Source organism: Gadus macrocephalus, chromosome 1, assembly GCF_031168955.1.
Source record: "Gadus macrocephalus chromosome 1, ASM3116895v1".
Taxonomy (NCBI): Eukaryota; Metazoa; Chordata; class Actinopteri; order Gadiformes; family Gadidae; genus Gadus; species Gadus macrocephalus.
This window is the reverse complement of record NC_082382.1, coordinates 13,667,597-13,685,071: the sequence shown is the minus strand read 5'-3', so window position 1 is coordinate 13,685,071 and position 17,475 is coordinate 13,667,597. Positions and strand designations below refer to the sequence as shown.

The 17,475-nt window shown below is 48.9% G+C and overlaps 1 protein-coding gene and 1 long non-coding RNA gene across 5 annotated transcripts in view; both read left to right on the top strand.

The window, feature by feature from the left end:
- The first annotated feature begins 88 nt into the window (after nucleotides 1–88).
- Nucleotides 89–1,283, top strand: LOC132464330 (uncharacterized). The gene is made up of 2 exons (XR_009527234.1): nucleotides 89–208; nucleotides 261–1,283. It is a non-coding gene; the product is annotated as an uncharacterized LOC132464330 (long non-coding RNA).
- A 627-nt stretch (nucleotides 1,284–1,910) lies between these two features.
- src (v-src avian sarcoma (Schmidt-Ruppin A-2) viral oncogene homolog) overlaps nucleotides 1,911–17,475 on the top strand; it is a 28,255-nt gene continuing 12,690 nt past the window's right edge. Inside the window, exons 1-3 of one of the 4 annotated variants that reach the window (XM_060047106.1) lie at nucleotides 1,911–2,613; nucleotides 16,632–16,902; nucleotides 17,220–17,319. In XM_060047106.1, coding sequence (XP_059903089.1) covers nucleotides 16,641–16,902; nucleotides 17,220–17,319 — 362 coding nt within the window. In that variant the 5' untranslated portion in view covers nucleotides 1,911–2,613; nucleotides 16,632–16,640. The remainder of the gene's footprint in view (nucleotides 2,614–16,631; nucleotides 16,903–17,219; nucleotides 17,320–17,475) is intronic. The other 3 variants (XM_060047114.1, XM_060047123.1, XM_060047133.1) reach the window with 3 other exon arrangements.

The following is a 17,475-nucleotide window of genomic DNA, read 5'->3' as shown; positions in this document are numbered from 1 at the left end:
GGGGGGCCGGGGGGCTGAGGTCTCTGAGGGGGGCAGGGGGACTGAGGTCTCTGAGGGGGGCCGGGGGACTGAGGTCTCTGAGGGGGGCAGGGGGACTGAGGTCTCTGAGGGGGGCCGGGGGACTGAGGTCTCTGAGGGGGGCCGGGGGGCTGAGGTCTCTGAGGGGGGCCGGGGGACTGAGGTCTCTGAGGGGGGCAGGGGGACTGAGGTCTCTGAGGGGGGGCGGGGGGCTGAGGTCTCTGAGGGGCAGGGGGACTGAGGAGAGGGACTGAGGCTGTGAGCAAACTACTGCATTGGGCTTCTATTGCCGCAGTGTGTGTGCTCAAACTAGTCCAACCCCCCCTTACCCATCAGATGTACTGCTGCCTGCATTCAGAAAAATACCTCATCAATGACTGCGTCTCATCGCACGCGACCCGCATCATTGAACAAACCCAAGCCCCCACATCGCAGTGCCTGTGTTGTATTGTACTCTGCTGTGTTCCTAGGCCGCCACAAACATGCTAGCTCAATTTGGTTTTAAGGAGCAAAGAGACGGAGGAGAAAATAGGGGAAGAGAGTAGGAGAGTGGGCTGGCGGTTGGGAAGACGGATCAATGAACCAATGAACAAAGGGTAGCGATGATTGTGGGCTAGAGAGGAACGGAGGGGGGGGGGGGTTATAGACAACAGAAAGCATCTTAAGGGCAGACCATACAAAATACTTTCCATTGGTTGGAGCCACACAGCACTTGGGGTCAGGCAGATAGGGTGTGTGTGATGATAATGACAGGAGTGAGTTGCCGAGCTCTTCACTGCTGAAACCTTTCAGCTCTTGTTTTGTCATTTTGTGTGTTCACTAAGTTCACTAATGCATATTTTAAATTGGATATATGTTGCAATATTATAACACTCCTTTGTATAGTCATTATTTGTGTATTCATCTCTAAGAATAACACACATAATATATGTGGTCTTAAATAAATATATGTAATTAAAACTGATTATAAGCATAGTCCAGCTCATAACTAACAACAAAGTGTTTTAGTTGATGTTTCCTTTACCATTTTGAATTAACATGACCGTTGAGTATGATATTTATATTAAAGTACTTATTTTTCTCCAACTGTTTGTATTTTCTGTCTTTTAAAGATAAAACTTCTCTTCCAACCTGAAATAAGACTGGATTTTGGTACAATACACTATCCGTATTAACGTTTTGAAAGTTTTGCTGTCCGTGTTTTCCTACCTTGTACAACACTCCTGGGTTTGCAATTTAAATATATTTCCGGTTTTTTAAACATTCCTTTTGTCCTGTGATTTATCTTATGAGGCCCGTCCGAAAGCGTTTGCTTGATTTTCTTACCAACCAATAGAGGGCAGCAATGTGTTCAATAAAAGAGAATTGCCATTGAGACCCAAATGAAAAAGCATAATAACAAAAAACATGTTACATTTATCCTGGATAATTAAAAATATATTCTAATATATTAAACTAGTAGCCCAAGTGTATCATTCAGTCAAATGTGACGTTATAGGTGTCAAGTGTTTAATTATCAAATATTTTCTTTATGCATATACTTTTCTACATTTAATTTAGAAATTATCTAACAATTGTAGGATTAGCATTTAAGTATGGTCAAGTAGGTTCTAATTCATTTCTAATAATTGGACATGTATTCAGCAATTGCAAATTAATTTCATATTAAATTGACATGGAGTCTGCTAATTGTTCCCAGAGTATTGGACGTTTTATAGATAAATCTGGAGCAAATAAATGTCAACCTATCAGAGAACATTAGCCCTCCCGCTTCCTCATCACGTGCCCCCACCCACTTTATTCACCACCAGTGTTTGGATCCTGGATCGCAATTGGACCAACTTTTGTATGCCTACCGGTCTGTTTGAATGGAACCAAGAGTAGGCCTATATATTGTCGTTATCGGAGAGATTTTTGACCAGTTATGAAGTAGCCTAACGCTGTGTTTAAACACTTGAGATCAGTGTTTGGGGCAGTTCTTACAGCTGTTGCGCATTGAAAGCCTTCACCGTCATGACGTCAAGAAGCCCCTAGTTCAGAATGGGATCCCTCGCCTCACCAGCCAGACCCTATCGCCTTGGATGGGACACCTTGCCTCAATAGCCCGACCCCAGTCCTGAATGTGATCCTTCACCTTACTAGCCTAGCCCAAGTCTTGAATGGGATTTCTCTCCTCACCAGCCACTGCCCGTCCCTCAAGACCTGGATGGGATCCCTCACCTCACTAGCCCGCCCCTAGCCCTGAATGGGATCCCTCACCTCACTAGCCCGCCCCTAGCCCTGAACGGGATCCCTCACCTCACTAGCCCTCCCCTAGCCCTGAATGGGATCCCTCACCTCACTAGCCCGCCCCTAGCCCTGAACGGGATCCCTCACCTCACTAGCCCGCCCCTAGCCCTGAATGGGATATCTCGCCACCACCACCGCTCTGGCATCGACTCGCTGCTGCTGTGTAAGCATCGACAATCATTCGCAGTCTGAAAGCAACGTTTTGATTTTGCTCTCCTCGAACAGTTCCCCTCATGGTTTGACGTCAAGTCTTCCGGCGGCTGGCCATTGGAAAAACAATTCCGTAGCGTCTCCCGATAACCTTCGGTAAGTGACGAGTTATTTTCTTAGGAACACCTTTTAAATTCTGATATTCTATATGTTCAGGAGCTCGAGGCTAATTAAAATGCACTATATGTATTTCATAATAATTATTTGAATAGTGTTGGTACACCACATAATTTAACTTAAGGGTGTATAGTTGTATTGTAGCGAAGCTTTTTTCCCCCCATCATAACAGCACTCGATTTTGGCTGCGCACCATGTTCGTGTTTGGGGCAAGCTCCGCTCTGAATTGCCGAGACGCTGCTGTCTGGGAACAGATAACGTATAGGCCTGCGCGATACTTGTGTCAACTCTCTGCATGTTTGAAGCGATCTGGTTTTGTAGCCTCTAATTCTCTCGTCGGACAATGTCTACACCTGTAGTCATGTAGGCGTATTTTATGACCATTGAGCTTGTCTTATGGAAAATGCCCTGCCTTTCCCCAAAACATGGGCTGTGTCATATGCACAGGATTAGTTTCCCACTGAAGTCTCCAACTTGACTACCAAGCAAAATGTGTCCTAACCGCGAAGTAACAGACAATGACGTCTTACAGCATAGATAGACTTGAAATCATTTTCGATTCTCGATTGTATCTTACTTCTTGTAACTTCCTTGTTGTCGAAAAGTTCGGTGAATACCACACACACACACACACGCACACGCACACGCACACGCACAAGCACACACTCAATCTGTTGAAGCCGTTCAAGCTCAGAAATGTCAAATAAGAATAGATTTGAAGTTGTTTCTAAATGTCCTTTCATAAATTCCTTAATGCGATTTCGAATCACTGCAGCATTCCAGTGTGTAAATAATCCTCTACAGCTGATAGTATGGCCTTGTTTTGTGTTTTGGTCATGCTCCTGGGAGAATTATGATGTTTGGCACTAGTGGAGTACAACTGTATTTTATTTGCTAAAATAAATGTCCATATTGGGCCAAGCAAGTATGTGCCAGTTTTAAGCAGTCCAGGTCAGGCATGACTTCGATCTAAAAAATGTTAACAAGAATTATCCTCCTGTTCAAAGCACCCCTATTCTTAGATTATTCCTAACAAAGACGGCCAATGTTTGGCGTCAGACCGTGTCCCACCCTGTCAACTATACAGTAGACATGTCATGGCGGGTTTAACTGGAGAGTGTGCCCCAATGGCTCACCAGCTGTAGTCTCCACCGGAGAGCCAATCAGCCAGGGAGAACGTGTTGTGTCAAAGTGGTACTAGGTGGTTCCATTGTGATGCTGTCTAATGTCCAGACGTCAGGCTTCATGGACTAGTGTGTGGGGGGGGAGGGGGGGGCTTGCCGTGGCTGGTGCAGGGTGGTGCAGGGGGGCCCTGGAAGTGGCTCCTGGGGTCCGTGCTGACATTCCTGTTGATTGGCAACATGGCCCAATGGACGGGAGCGCTTTTGTTCTCACTTACGCTGGAGGGTTCTGCCTGCCTGCCTGCGAGGTCTGTCTGTCTGACTGCCTGTCTGACTGTTTCTCAGGGTGATACGTGGGCTCTTGGCGTCAATGAGCCGCTTGTTTCCTGGGGCCCGTCGCCTATCCGGCCCTCTTTTTGTTTTTAAAGGCAAGTTTGTTTCCTTTTTCAACATGGTCTTTGTGCTTTCCACCGGAGAGAGAAGGGGCCCATTCAGGGCTCGCATTCAGACCAGGCTATTTATTATCAGGCGTCCGAGAGATACTATCCTGATAGTATTCAGTCTTTAGTCTTTAGTTTATCTAATGTCTTGTTGTGTAGGTCCGTTTTGTTTTCTTCGCTCGTTCGCCCGCTCAGAGCAGAATGAATGGTGGAGTGAACGCCGTCCATGAGAGGAGGAGCGAGCAGTTCTCTGATATCATTTGCACACAGTGTCCCCGTTTAACTTGTTCTTCCCCAACGCTCGCGAGGTGAAACTGCAAGTGATACCACAGCTGATGACCAGGGGTCCAAGATGGTTAACGCATAGAGGGGCCGCAGACCAGCTGTACGGTGGGAGGGGTACTGTAAATGAGCCGTCAGCATCTCCAGAACTGACTAATGGAGCCGGGTCCACTCGCTTTGAGGAATCAACGTAATGCTCCCTCATGGCTACAGAGTGCTTAACAAACAAAACACTTGTTTTTAAGCCAGGCATCAGGCACTCCTCAATTTGGCAGCGAGATGTATAATTTACTTCAGACAGACAGAGAGAGAGTGAGAGAGAGAGTCAAGAGAGATATTTTATGATCAGAGTGCATTGTGGGTGGGTGTGGGATGGGGTGGGGTGGGGGGGGGGGGGGTTATACGATTATAGGATTTGCTACGACCTCCTGCTGATGCAGCCATTGAATATTTCATGTGGCAGACACCAAACCTCTGTCGCACTGGCCCAGTTTTGGGTGCAGAATGGTGGCCATTCCTTAACAAGAGCATTTGCTTTTGAGTAACGGAATGCCACTACCACCTGTTATACCCCCCCCTTCCCCCCCTCTCCCTCTTTCCCACCCAAAGGCCAATCCCCACCATGTCTCACTCGCTCCTTCCTATCCTTTACCCTCTTTCTCCATCGCCGCAGGGGGTGGTATGGTTTAGACGTCATACATTCTTCTTGTCATTTCTGTTGGGCGGGCAAGTGATACCCTGAGTTTTGAGGTGTAAAACATATTGTAACATCTCTGGTCAATTTTCCCATCAATCAGCGATTGTGGCATTGCGTTCAGAGAAAGCCCCAAAGCTGTCTGTTTCTCCTATTAAAGGCTTAGCAGTTGAATAATAATGAACCCGGGCAACTGCGACTTTCTTCAATCCACCCTTTCAGTTCTCCATGAGAGAGAGGCTGCTTTGGCCCTTTTGAATGGAGCGTCTGAGTGGTTTTGATAAAGAGGAACAGAGGAGGGCTTGTCATCTTCCCTGCATCCCCCCCAAGTCCACTTCCTGTCAGTGCGCTGTGGGAACGGGGCAAGAGGACCGCATCTTCCCCTGAATCCCTCCACTGTTGGCATTGTGTAGAGATACCTCCCCCCCCCCCCCCCCCCCGCCACCCTTACCCGCACCCGCCATCCTCACCCTCACGCACAGAACTGCTACAAAACACGTTGGGACGACATGGACGTACAGAACCACTACACAACACAAGGGGCCATGGACGTACAGAACCACTACACAACACAAGGGGCCATGGACGTACAGAACCACTACACAACACAAGGGGCCATGGACGTACAGAACCACTACACAACACAAGGGGCCATGGACGTACAGAACCACTACACAACACAAGGGGACATGGACGTACAGAACCACTACACAACACATGGGGACATGGACGTACAGAACCACTACACAACACATGGGGACATGGACGTACAGAACCACTACACAACACATGGGGACATGGACGCACAGATCCACTACACAACACAAGGGGACATGGATGCACAGATCCACTACACAACACAAGGGGACATGGACGCACAGATCCACTACACAACACAAGGGGACATGCACACACAGATCCATTACACAACACACAGGGACATTAACGCACAGAACCACTACACAACACATGGGTAAATGTGCGTACAGAACCACTACACAACACAAGGGGACATGGACGCACAGAACCATTACACGACACATGGGTACATGTACGCACAGAACCACTACACAACACAAGGGGAGATGCACACACAGAACCACTACACAACACACAGGGACAAGGGAGCTGGGATTGGCTGTTGACAGGAAAGGCTTCTTCTTTGGCTTTCAGAGAAAAAGCCAAAGAAGCCCTGTCAGTGTGTCTTTGTGTGTCTTTGTGTGTGGACGCAGCTGTGGAAGCCCGGCACGGACCCGGGATGATGATGAAGAGGATGGTGAAGAGGCTGAAGATGATCTTGATGATGAGGATGATGAGGAGGCTGACTGGGCGGAGGGGAAGAGGAGAACATGACTGGCATGGACTCCTGCTCAATCTAAACCCACTCCTTCCATCTCAAGTCCTTCCTTCCTTCCTTTGCTCTGCTCCGTGGCGAAGGGGGAGAACACGAGAGTGTCCTGGCATGGGTCCTGTGTTCTCAGAGAGCCCAGCAGCAGGCTGCCCCCCGGCTGTCCTGCTCTTGTCGTGCGGGGGGGGACATGTGACTGAAACAATATTTATGGGACATTTCCTACATGTGGCTTTGATGGTGAGCAAGGTGCCTGCAGGAGGAACCATGCAGTCTCACATCCTTTCTCCGGGCCATTTTGACTGTGATGTTGTAAAACATTGAGTGTAAAAGCCTTTCGGATTGTACATCCCAGGCATTGTTATTCGGTGTCGTGAGCTCCTCTTTTCCGAAATCTATTTTTAACTTTGCAGAGACCCATTTTTTTCCAAGTAGGATAAACATTCTTAAGGCGCTGAGGAATTTTGATATGGAAGTTATGTAGCTATAGAAAAGACGACGTGTGTGTGTGTGTGTGTGTGTGTGTGTGTGTGTGTGTGTGTGTGTGTGTGTGTGTGTGTGTGTGTGTGTGTGTGTGTGTGTGTGTGTGTGTGTGTGTGTGTGTGTGTGTGTGTGTGTGTGTGTGAGAGTGTGAGATTGGTTGGCGCCGTACCTACGGTCTGGGACATACTTGGCGAGCACCACTGGGTTCAGCATGTCAACAATTCCTCCCCGGCTCTGACCTCCCTGTTCCCCACCTGTCTGCCACCTCCTGTTTCCCCACCCACCTCCCCCCTGTTTTGGGGAAGGTGGTGGGACATGGTAAGGCTTGGGCCGGGGGGCTGAAGTGAGGTGAGGTGAAGTTAGGAGAGCTCCTTTGATGAGATCCTTGTGGTTTCTTAGGGAAGTCTCCTCACTGCTGTTGTTGTCTGAAAGACAGCGTCCTGATGGCTGCGTTTTGAATATTGAAATCAGGGGTGTGTTGATTCGAAGGGGATGGGGGGGTGGAGGAGCAAATCCTCCCCTTTGTGTTTGAGACCGAGGTGGTGGTGAGGTGGTGATGGTGGGGGTGGGGGTGAGTTCGAGGGGATGAGGGGGGGATGCTTTACCTCCAATCAGTTATGGAAATACCACTACTGTTTATGGTTACCTTGTTGCCACAGGGAAATGTTTTTAATGTTTGATGCTGAAACCGTGCCGTTTCGCTGCTGGCTTATGCCCTTATCGTTATTAGGGGTTGTTGGGGACATACCGCACTATTTGTCACTGATGGAGAAGTTCAACTCTATTGTAGCTGTCAGAGGAGAGTGGAGTTCACTGTGAGCAGTGTTCTTGGTGACCACAGCGACGGGAGCACCGAAACAGTGCTCTATTGAAAATCTTGTTTGCCTTTTGTTTTGTCCTTTCTTCCACGCGCGCCACTTTAACAGTATTTCACATGTGCAGTATTGTAGATTACAGGGCTTTTCATTGCTTTGCAGCCCCAGCTCTCGGCTGTCAGAGTCGGCCTGGGCACCACTCGGAGACTGTAACTGGGATAAACAGCCTCCAGAATTTGCCTTGACTTTTACGATAAAGCAGCCCAACTGAAACTTACTTTTTATGTCCAGGCAAGCATAAGTGCACCGCCAAATGTCCATTAAGGTATTTATTACTGCCATGTGGCATGTTTTCCCTCACTTATATTCAAATGAACCGAGAGCAGGTTGTCCTACTAATCTCTGAGATATGTTATAAACCCTCCCCAATTCTACATGCCCTTGCCATGCCCATGACAACCATGGAATGTTCCGGGTTTGCGTGTGTTTCTCCCCATATTGAGGACAGAGTGTCTCTACCTGTGCTGCATACCTCGAGAGAGGGACAGGAGTTGGAACTCGCCCTCTCTCTTCCACTCTTGCATTCCTGCACCGTGACACACACGCACACACACACATACACATACACACACACACTATGTAATTTTAGTCATAAACGTAGACTTGAAAAATCACCATTTTATTCCCACCTGGAACGCATGGCTGTGTAATACATGTGTCATGTCAAAGTTCTGTGTTGTAGTCTAGTCTCTTTTTTGAACATTGCTCAGCAGAATGGAGCGTCAAAGCTCTCTCAGACGCTTCTTAATAGAGGCAGACTAGATTATGGAATATGGAAAAATAAATAAAGGGAAATGGCCAAGACGAGACACCACAGAAGCACGCGGCCCTCAGCTGTCTCCGGGGAGAGTGTATGTCATCCTGTTATCGGCTTTCTCTCTGACATCAGACCCGACGACCCGGGAAGAGTCCCTCCAATCGGAGTGCGTGAGTCAATACTGGGCCTACTAGGGCTTGGTCCAGGTTTTAGATGACAAACGGACCAGGAAAACACAAAAGATAACATGTGTTATGGTGCGTGTATAGGCCAGCGATCTGGTCCCAGCCACTGTCCCCTTGTCTAACACGTTCAGAGCATGTCTAGCGGTTCTTGTCGTTGTTCTTTGATTGAGTTCCCCCCCTCCTCTGTGAAACAAATTCCCCCTATCGCATGAGGCAGGATAAGTACGTAAGTAAGTAAGGCTGGATCTCTTCGGGGACGCCTGCGGCTTTAATCATATTGAGGGAAACGGATAAAATGGGATGGTGTTTTCTTTCTTTCCCATCCTCATGTCACTAATGGCTTTCTTGTCCCCGGACATCAGGGGAAGAATTTAAGTCCTTTTTTTGTTAAACATTACCCCTCTTCCTCCCTCCTCCTCCTCCTCATCAGAGATCAGCAGCCAGTGTAAGTGTGTGGGAGGACGGGGGGGGGGGGTCGTTAAACCTCTCTCTCTCTCTCTCTCAAGCTCCTTCTTATTCTGTATTTCAATTGTGAATAGAATTTCCTCAGCTCTGTTTTTGATAATGATGCAGTTTTTTGGGGGTATTGTGTTAATCACGCTGACGCCTGCTGTGGAAAGTGTCTGGCGTCTGAGACCATGTGACGGGCTGGAGGGAGAGGCAGAAGAAACTGACGACAATGAGGTTGATTCAAAATTAAAAGTTGAACAAAAGCTAAAAACAATAAACAATAAGACTTCTATGACTCTCTTCCCTCTTGTCTAAAGGGCAGTATATTGCAGTGCATAAAGACAGAAAAATAACAGTTTCAAAGCTGCACCCTTCCAAATAGAGATTTTGAATTAAATCAGTACAAATACATCAGGGGTCCCTGTAGTCTACTATAGCTACAACCTAAGGCTTATAAATCCATGAAAAAAAAAATAGTTATATTTAACGCTTCCAATTATAAGGGTGCACTCTTCAAGCTCCTTCGCAGCAAATCTCCTGCAGCCTCAGAGCACTAGAATCTCTGTCAGAACACATCTAGAACCGCTGTGACTACCACGGCACCACCCTTATCATCTCACCCTACACAGACACCGCTGCAGCGCCGCTCTGACCACTCTCACTGTCAAGGCCCCCCCTCACCGGACCAGGCTGCCTCAGCCAGACCCGGGCCCTTAGAATGGACCCAACCCATTGAAAACCCTGACGTTAAAATTAAGCTCATAGCCCAACACATTTTTCCCTGTAGTCGCCAAGGGACTTTTACAAACATAAAAAAAAAGGTCTGGAAAAGATAAAAGCTTTTATTGTTGTTGTTAATTTAATCATGGGGAGAAGATGAGGGCCGAAAGAGGAGGATTATGGATGGGGCCCTCCTAATCGGTAGCCTGGGAACCAGACGTCTCAGCCAGCTCATGTTTCATTTGCTCTGACATCTTCTCCTGGCCGCCCTCCAGCTCAGACACATTTCCAGCAGACCTGGTCCGGGTGGGGCCATCACCACCGTTCATTTACTGTGGGGCGGGTTTTGAGACCATGACTGTACAGAGTACCGCTGAGGCATCTTCATAAACAACGGCAATTGCTGCCCCTGATTTATTTGTACCTTTTTGATTTGTAGTCGGTCCATCCAATCACGTCCAGAGGCATTTTGGTCTGTGGCCGTTGATAACACCCTTTGGGAATTGAAAAATTAACTGAGAGGTTCCAGACTAATAAGCATTTGCGATTGGTCTGGCGATGTCCTGCTCGGTAATCACTAGACAGGCATACAGTTATTTACCCCTTCCCCTTTGTTGCTAAGGAAACGCTGGCATGTATCATCTCTTCAGAAATGGCCCAGATATGATCTTGCTTCAAATAATTTGATGTGTGTCACTTTTAGATTAGAAGATTTTAGATTAGAGTTTAGACGAGGGAACACGCGGTGGATGCCAGGGTTTGTTTTGCAAATTGGAGAAAAAGGGGTAAAGAAATCCCATGTGAACATGAGGTTGAGTCCCACTTTAACATGAGGTTGAGTCCAATGTGAACATGAGGTTGAGACCAATGTGAACATGAGGTTGAGTCCCACTTGAACATATGATTGAATCTCAGGTTGTTAGAGACTTACAGCTTGCTTCTGAGATGTGTCCAACTCTGTGCTGCTGTCCTTGTAGTCAGAATTGGTTTCTAGGTTTCTAGCAATCAATTTTTTGCCTAGATTGCTTTTAAGGCACACACCCCACATTGAGCAGGATAAGGGCTCACAGCTTTGATCCTATTATGAGAACCAGAACACTGTGAGCTCCTGGGCTGGGGGAAGCAGTAAACAGTTTTCCTGTACTAGACCCTCACGTGGCACAACCCACAAAAACTGTCTGGATGGAAAGAATTTCCCCAGGTACTTTCTCTCTCGCCTGCTGTTCTCTTCCTCTCTCGTTGTCTTTCTCCCTTTTCTCTCCGTGTGTGGCTGATGTTTTAGAGAAGTGACAGACTCCCCAAACATGACCAACAGACTTAACCCTTCTTATTTTCCTCATCACAAATAACATTCACTCAAAGTGTGTTGGATAGAAAACCCAGCATTTGTGTCTGTGTAGAGATAGCATACAGCGAGCGGAATGCTGGGAATCGCCTCCATGGTAACGGTGGTCCTGTGTGTATGTAGTGGTAAATATTGACTTCAGCACCTCCCAATCACACACACACACACACACACACACACACACACACACACACACACACACACACACACACACACACACACACACACACACACACACACACACACACACACACACACACACACACACACACACTCCTGAACTTTGCAATGGCCTACCACCGAGGGAGTTTGTTTATACCTCCCCTCCTCCAAACATGGAGGATCTTCCTGACTGTTGGATACACAACGCATTGGTGCAGGTGACCCCCCCCTCGTCTCCCTGCGAACAGCCTGAGTAGTTGATCTACTCATCCTCACATCTAGCCCCAAACACAGTGCGAGTATTATATCCCTCTGCTACGCAAGAGATGAACCCTCTGTCCTTGGTTAATGATTGTCACGCAGGTTAACTGGAAGAGGAAGCGTGGAAGCTCTGACGCAAATCACTCTGGTCAGAGTGGCCAACCATGTGAACGGTATCCCTCAGCCAGGTCCTGCTTCCCATTTCAGAAAGAGGAGAACCAAAAAATTGGAAGTCTTGTGTGTACGTGTGCGTTTAAGGCGTGCATGCGTTTGTGTGTGCCACACTCCAAACCAACCGCGACATCACGCTCGGGGAGAGCCCCGGTTGGTTTTGTGGCGGCGGGTTGTATGGGAAATTTAGTGGGTGATGACCAACAGTAGACGCATGTCCCCTATGCTTGTATTTCTTTCGAGCAGCTGTGCTGAGGTCTGTGCGAGGGGCACTCTGTTGATTTGCGCGTGTGTGCGGTGCTGATGTGAGTGGCTGCGGAGCTAATGTGCGCATTGCTGATTGCTGTGATGCCGCTGCTGGATCCAGGCCCCGGAGGATGGGCCGCTGCTGGCTGCGCGTCGGGAATCACTCAACCGGAGCAGACGGGAGGCTGCGGCGCAACCGGTCCATCCAGCGCGGATGTGTTCCCGCTAACTCAAGTCGTCTCACAGCCTCCCCACATGGAACGCCAGCCTTGTACCCGGTGCACCAGATTAGGGGACTGATGTTGATAATCTGGGCAGAACATGCAGGGGCTGGATTTACGCTGCGATTGGCTGCGGCAGGAGCCAAGCCCCCCCTAACCCACGCACTCGTAATTACACAGAAAGCATTAAAGATGGAGGAACGTATCTGTCGCCGCGGTAGGCACGTTTCACATGCGATCAGAAATGCAGGGGGCGCTTCGCGTGCAGGCAGGCGTACTTATTCATGTGTTCACTGTAAACACACACACATGCACACACTTTGCCCTGCGCCATACCGCCTCCTACCCAGTGCTAGATCATAACACTGGTGCATTTACATTGTCCTCAGGTATTAACCAAAAAAATGCTATTGTTTGCAGATAAGAAAAAAAAAAAGGCGTCAGCCCCTATCCGTGTCACTCACACAGTGTAAAATGTAGCCTAGTCCAGCTAGCGTACACCTGGTTTTGTAGGCCGCTCCTCAGGTTCAGAGACTGCAGCTATCAGTCTGTGAGGCATACCTGGCCACGCCAAAACAGGTTTAGCAATGGAAAAAACGTGGGCTACCTCACCTTACGTACAGCTGTCTCCGCCGCTGAACCTGTGGGGGATTAGAGCACTGCTTAAAGTCGCAACGGTGTGGAAACGCAGCGCACATGACAGGGAATTACCTGTTTGTCCGTCTGTGCCTGCCTGTTGTTCACTCCATCTGGATGGGTGATTATTATTCTATATTTTTTAACATTCCCAGTAAACTCTGTGAAACCGGCACGAGATCATGCATAATGTGAAAAGTTAATTTACATTCTAGAGTGCTGACGCACACACGGTACAATTTATGTGTGCTTATGCAAATGGGTTAAAAAACAACAAAACAGTGGAGGTCTGGCCCCTGATGTTCCCTGGTCACTGTCAGCCAGATTGTGCGTGCGTGCCTGTCTGTCTGTGTGTGTTGACTTAGTCACGCCATCACTTGCTTTGAACCGCATGTCGGATTTGATAATGTACTGTTGCATATAATAAAGTACGACCGGTCAGCCAGTCAACAAGCCATCGCCGACCAGCTTGTACTTTCTATTCTATGAAAAACAACCTGATGCAGTAAAGGAAACAAACACCCCGTCGTTGAGTCCAGTGTCATTCAAAATAACAAACAAGCAACAAAGCCACGCGTTACCAAAACAAACTAACAGAGATGGAAGCCACTGCAGAGGTTCACTAGCGAGAGGTTGCACCCTCCCTCCTCCCCCCCGTCCCGTCCCGTCCCGTCCCGTCCCGAGGCCCTTAGAGCTGTTGTGCCGTTGAGCAGGGCAGATCGGCCGGGACAAGTCCCAACAGAGCTCTCAGACAAAGACGATGTAGTTATCATCCTTCCCATCGTGCAGGCCCTGACCTGCCGCTCCTCCTCCTGGGAGAGTTTAACTGTCTCTTCTTCTGAGGACTTCTCTGGTCCCTGCAGTGTACTGTACAGAGTATTGAGGATATCGTAATCAAACCCGATGGATTTGACTTGTTCCAAAAAGGCTGCCATTAAAACGGAGGGAGTGGAGGGGGGCAGTGTTCGAGGCAGAACGTCATCGGAGACCGTTTTCTGGGTCAGTGGGTTCACTGGTTGGCTGCCACAAGCAGAATACCGGTTGTGTTACTGTAGCCTAGATTGTATTAATTCCATCCAAAATACTCAGCAACAGCCATGCATTGGGCTGTTACCGAGTATTAACACAAGCGTATACATAATAACACAAGCATGCAGCAGAGGATCTGGGAAGAAAGACTTCCCGTTCAATGCCCGTGAGACCTGGGAAGGGATTTGGAATGGCTTGCCAGATCTGGTGCATAATTAAACACATCCCCCAGCCCCCCTCCCCTCCCCACACACACTGCCATCCCCCTCTACCCCTCTCGGCCCCCTGCCTCGTGCCAGAGGGGGGGGGTACTCCTGCGGGCTTCTTCCCACAGAGAACGCGGGCCTATGGGGTGCTCCGCCGCAGGCTCAACTGGACCCAGATCAGCCTCCGTCTCCATCCGGCCCGTTGCTCAATCGGAAACGACACCCCGGCGCACATTAACACTGGCGCACCAAACTGGGCGTCCAGAGTTTGGTGTGCGAGTGGATGACGGTTCGTCTCTGCGCTTGCTTGTGTGTAAGGACTGCCTTCTGAGGACCGTAGTGTCTGGGCCAGGCTAACTAACGCTACCACGTTCTCTCTTCCCACTGAGTCTTGTGTTTGTCGCGTGCTTTCCGTCGACAATGGAGGCCTTTGTTTAAAGTAGGAAGCAGTCGGAAGCGACCCCAACGCCTTCATCACTCCTTATAGCTGCCTCGTGTTTTTGTTTGCGCTCAGACCAGCTCTTTTTGTCCCCCTGATCGGCATGAAGAGTAAAGTGACAACAGACAATGTCTCCATTCGTCCAAAAAAAAGAAAAAAAAAAGTATGAATTGGTTCAGAATATGAAGTGATTCTTTTTCAGCTAACTAACAATGTAAACCGTCATCTAACAATACCCTTCCTAATTAACCATCCAGCTATCTGGTGGATTAGCCTTACAAAGATTGCCTGCCAGTATTGCAACATATGAGTGTGAGTGCACTTTGATGCGTGTCTGAGGAGAACGCACACATTTAAACAAACACCCAATCTCCACTCCTCTATTATTCATTCATAAAGCTCTCCAATAGTATTTATTCTTATTTCGCCTTGTTATTCATTTTCTCTCGCGCTACAAACAGAAATGCAGTGTGTGAATCTGTATTCTGTAGCCAGCCCCCTTGTGGCTATACCGGACCATGATAGTGAGGGCTTGAGCCCCTAAATTATCCTTGGCTTAGCGTAATGATTTCCCTCCTCCTAAGCTGTCATTACACAGGCCAGAGATACTTAACGCATGCCTGAGTAAGCAGCGAGGCTTGAGAATTTACAGCGAAATGAGAGCGGGAGATGGATGAGGTGGTAAGAGAGGCTGCATGCAGTGCGTCGTTTTAGCCAGGATGAAGCGAGAGCCAGGTACAGGCCCTCCACGCTCAACGCCTACTTCTCCAGCAGTCACCCCCCCCCCCCCCACACACCCCCATCATAAGCTTTTCAATTCACTTACACATTTTCTACATCGTGCTCATTTGATCGCCTACTGGGGTGCAAAGTCAAAATGTTATGTTTTATTTTGATGCTTCTATGAGCTCACGCCCTACCCCTGGTGTGTGTGTGTGTGTGTGTGTGTGTGTGTGTGTGTGTGTGTGTGTGTGTGTGTGTGTGTGTGTGTGTGTGTGTGTGTGTGTGTGTGTGTGTGTGTGTGTGTGTGTGTGTGTGTGTGTGTGTGTGTGTGTGTGTGTGTGTTGCACACGCACACCCCCATGCAGGCTCTCTTGTCTCTTTGGTGTCTGAAGGGTGCGTTTTACAGTCATATGAATGCATGCAGCCAGGGTGTGTTCGGCATGTATGCCTCGCGTCGGCTCCGGCGGAGGAGGCGTTCAGGGCAGCCGACTGACAGCTGCCGGGGGGCATCCCTGGGGAGTTGGTTTTTGTGGGCCTTCATGACGCTGCGGCGGCCCTTGTGGGTCTTCACCAAATCTCTGGTTACTGCATCTGGCATCAGCCCATCCCCGGGAATGTGTCCTGGGAATGCATGACTGATCTCCCGGATGGCACTGGTGCTCTGCTTCCATGACACCCCCCGGCCCGTACCGCATGCCCCATCCCAGCCGCACGCCGCACTGCACATGTGGCGCTTTCCGGGACTTTTCGTTTGACTTCATTGACTAAATCGACATTTAAATATTGCATTTGTTGTATTAGGTTTATGAGTTATTTTACACAATAACAATTATTGTTTGCTCACTTAGTAGACCTACTAACTTAGTAAACCTCAGCCCAATTTTTTTTAATTATATGTATATATTTATATATATATACACTTTGCTAAAGGGACCATCCGGAGGATAAACCTTCACATTGAAGATGCTAATCAACGGAAATCGCATCCCGTTTTGTCGTGCATGTTTGTGTTTGGCTCGCGTGTTTGATTGTTACACACGGTGAAGGGGCTGTAGAGCAAGCTGCAGTGCCCGTGAGCAAGAAGGAATGGCAGGAGGTACGGGTCATCACGGGGGTAGTGATGCTCCCGAGGAGGAACGTCTGGACTGTTTGTTGTCGTCAGGTCTGCTGGCTCACTATCTCCATGTGTGTCGTGTCTGGCAGGCCTAGGCCATGGGGGGGTCCAAGAGCAAGGCGAAGGACGCGGGCCAGCGCACGCGGAGCATCGACGACAACCTCACCGCGGGGGGCGGAGTCGGAGGCCACCACCTCAACCCCAACCAGCAGTCCGTGACGCCCAATCGGATCTCGGGGGCGGGGGATGGAACCTCCATGCGTGGCAGTCAGCCGTCGGCCAATAAGGCGGAGATGGCGCTGTTTGGGGGCGTGGACACCAGCAACGCCGCCTCCCCGAACAACAGATGCACGCTATCAGGTAGGATCCCGATGACCTTGCGGTCAGTTGTAGCGTTGACCTTTTACGCCCGCCTCACACTACTTTAACGGGCCCTTGACCTTGGCCTACATGAAGATGTTTGTTTGGTTTCCGAGGCAGCCAAACACAAGAATAAAATGAATGGCGATAACAAAACACTGTTTTATCAGTTGTTTGCGTTACGTTCACTTTGATCCACGTCGTGTCTCTCGAGTCCCGCCGCCGGTCTTCCGGGGGCACGTAGAAGTTTAGGCTCCTCGCCAAAAGACATATTTAGTTTTTTCCACGACGTTACGATGATCTATCTCTGCCAACAGGGGGCGTGACGACCTTTGTGGCGTTATACGACTACGAATCCCGGACGGCCTCCGATCTGTCCTTCAGGAAGGGCGAACGCCTGCAGATTGTCAACAACATGTAAGAAAACGACACCAAACGATGGATGTGATCAAACCTGCCAAGGGAAAGTACTGCTTCGAGTACACCGACTGGAGCTAATGCAAACAGCCCCCTGCCACCCCCCCCCTTTCCCCTTTCATGCACACACACATCGACAGGGTGACTGTTTATATA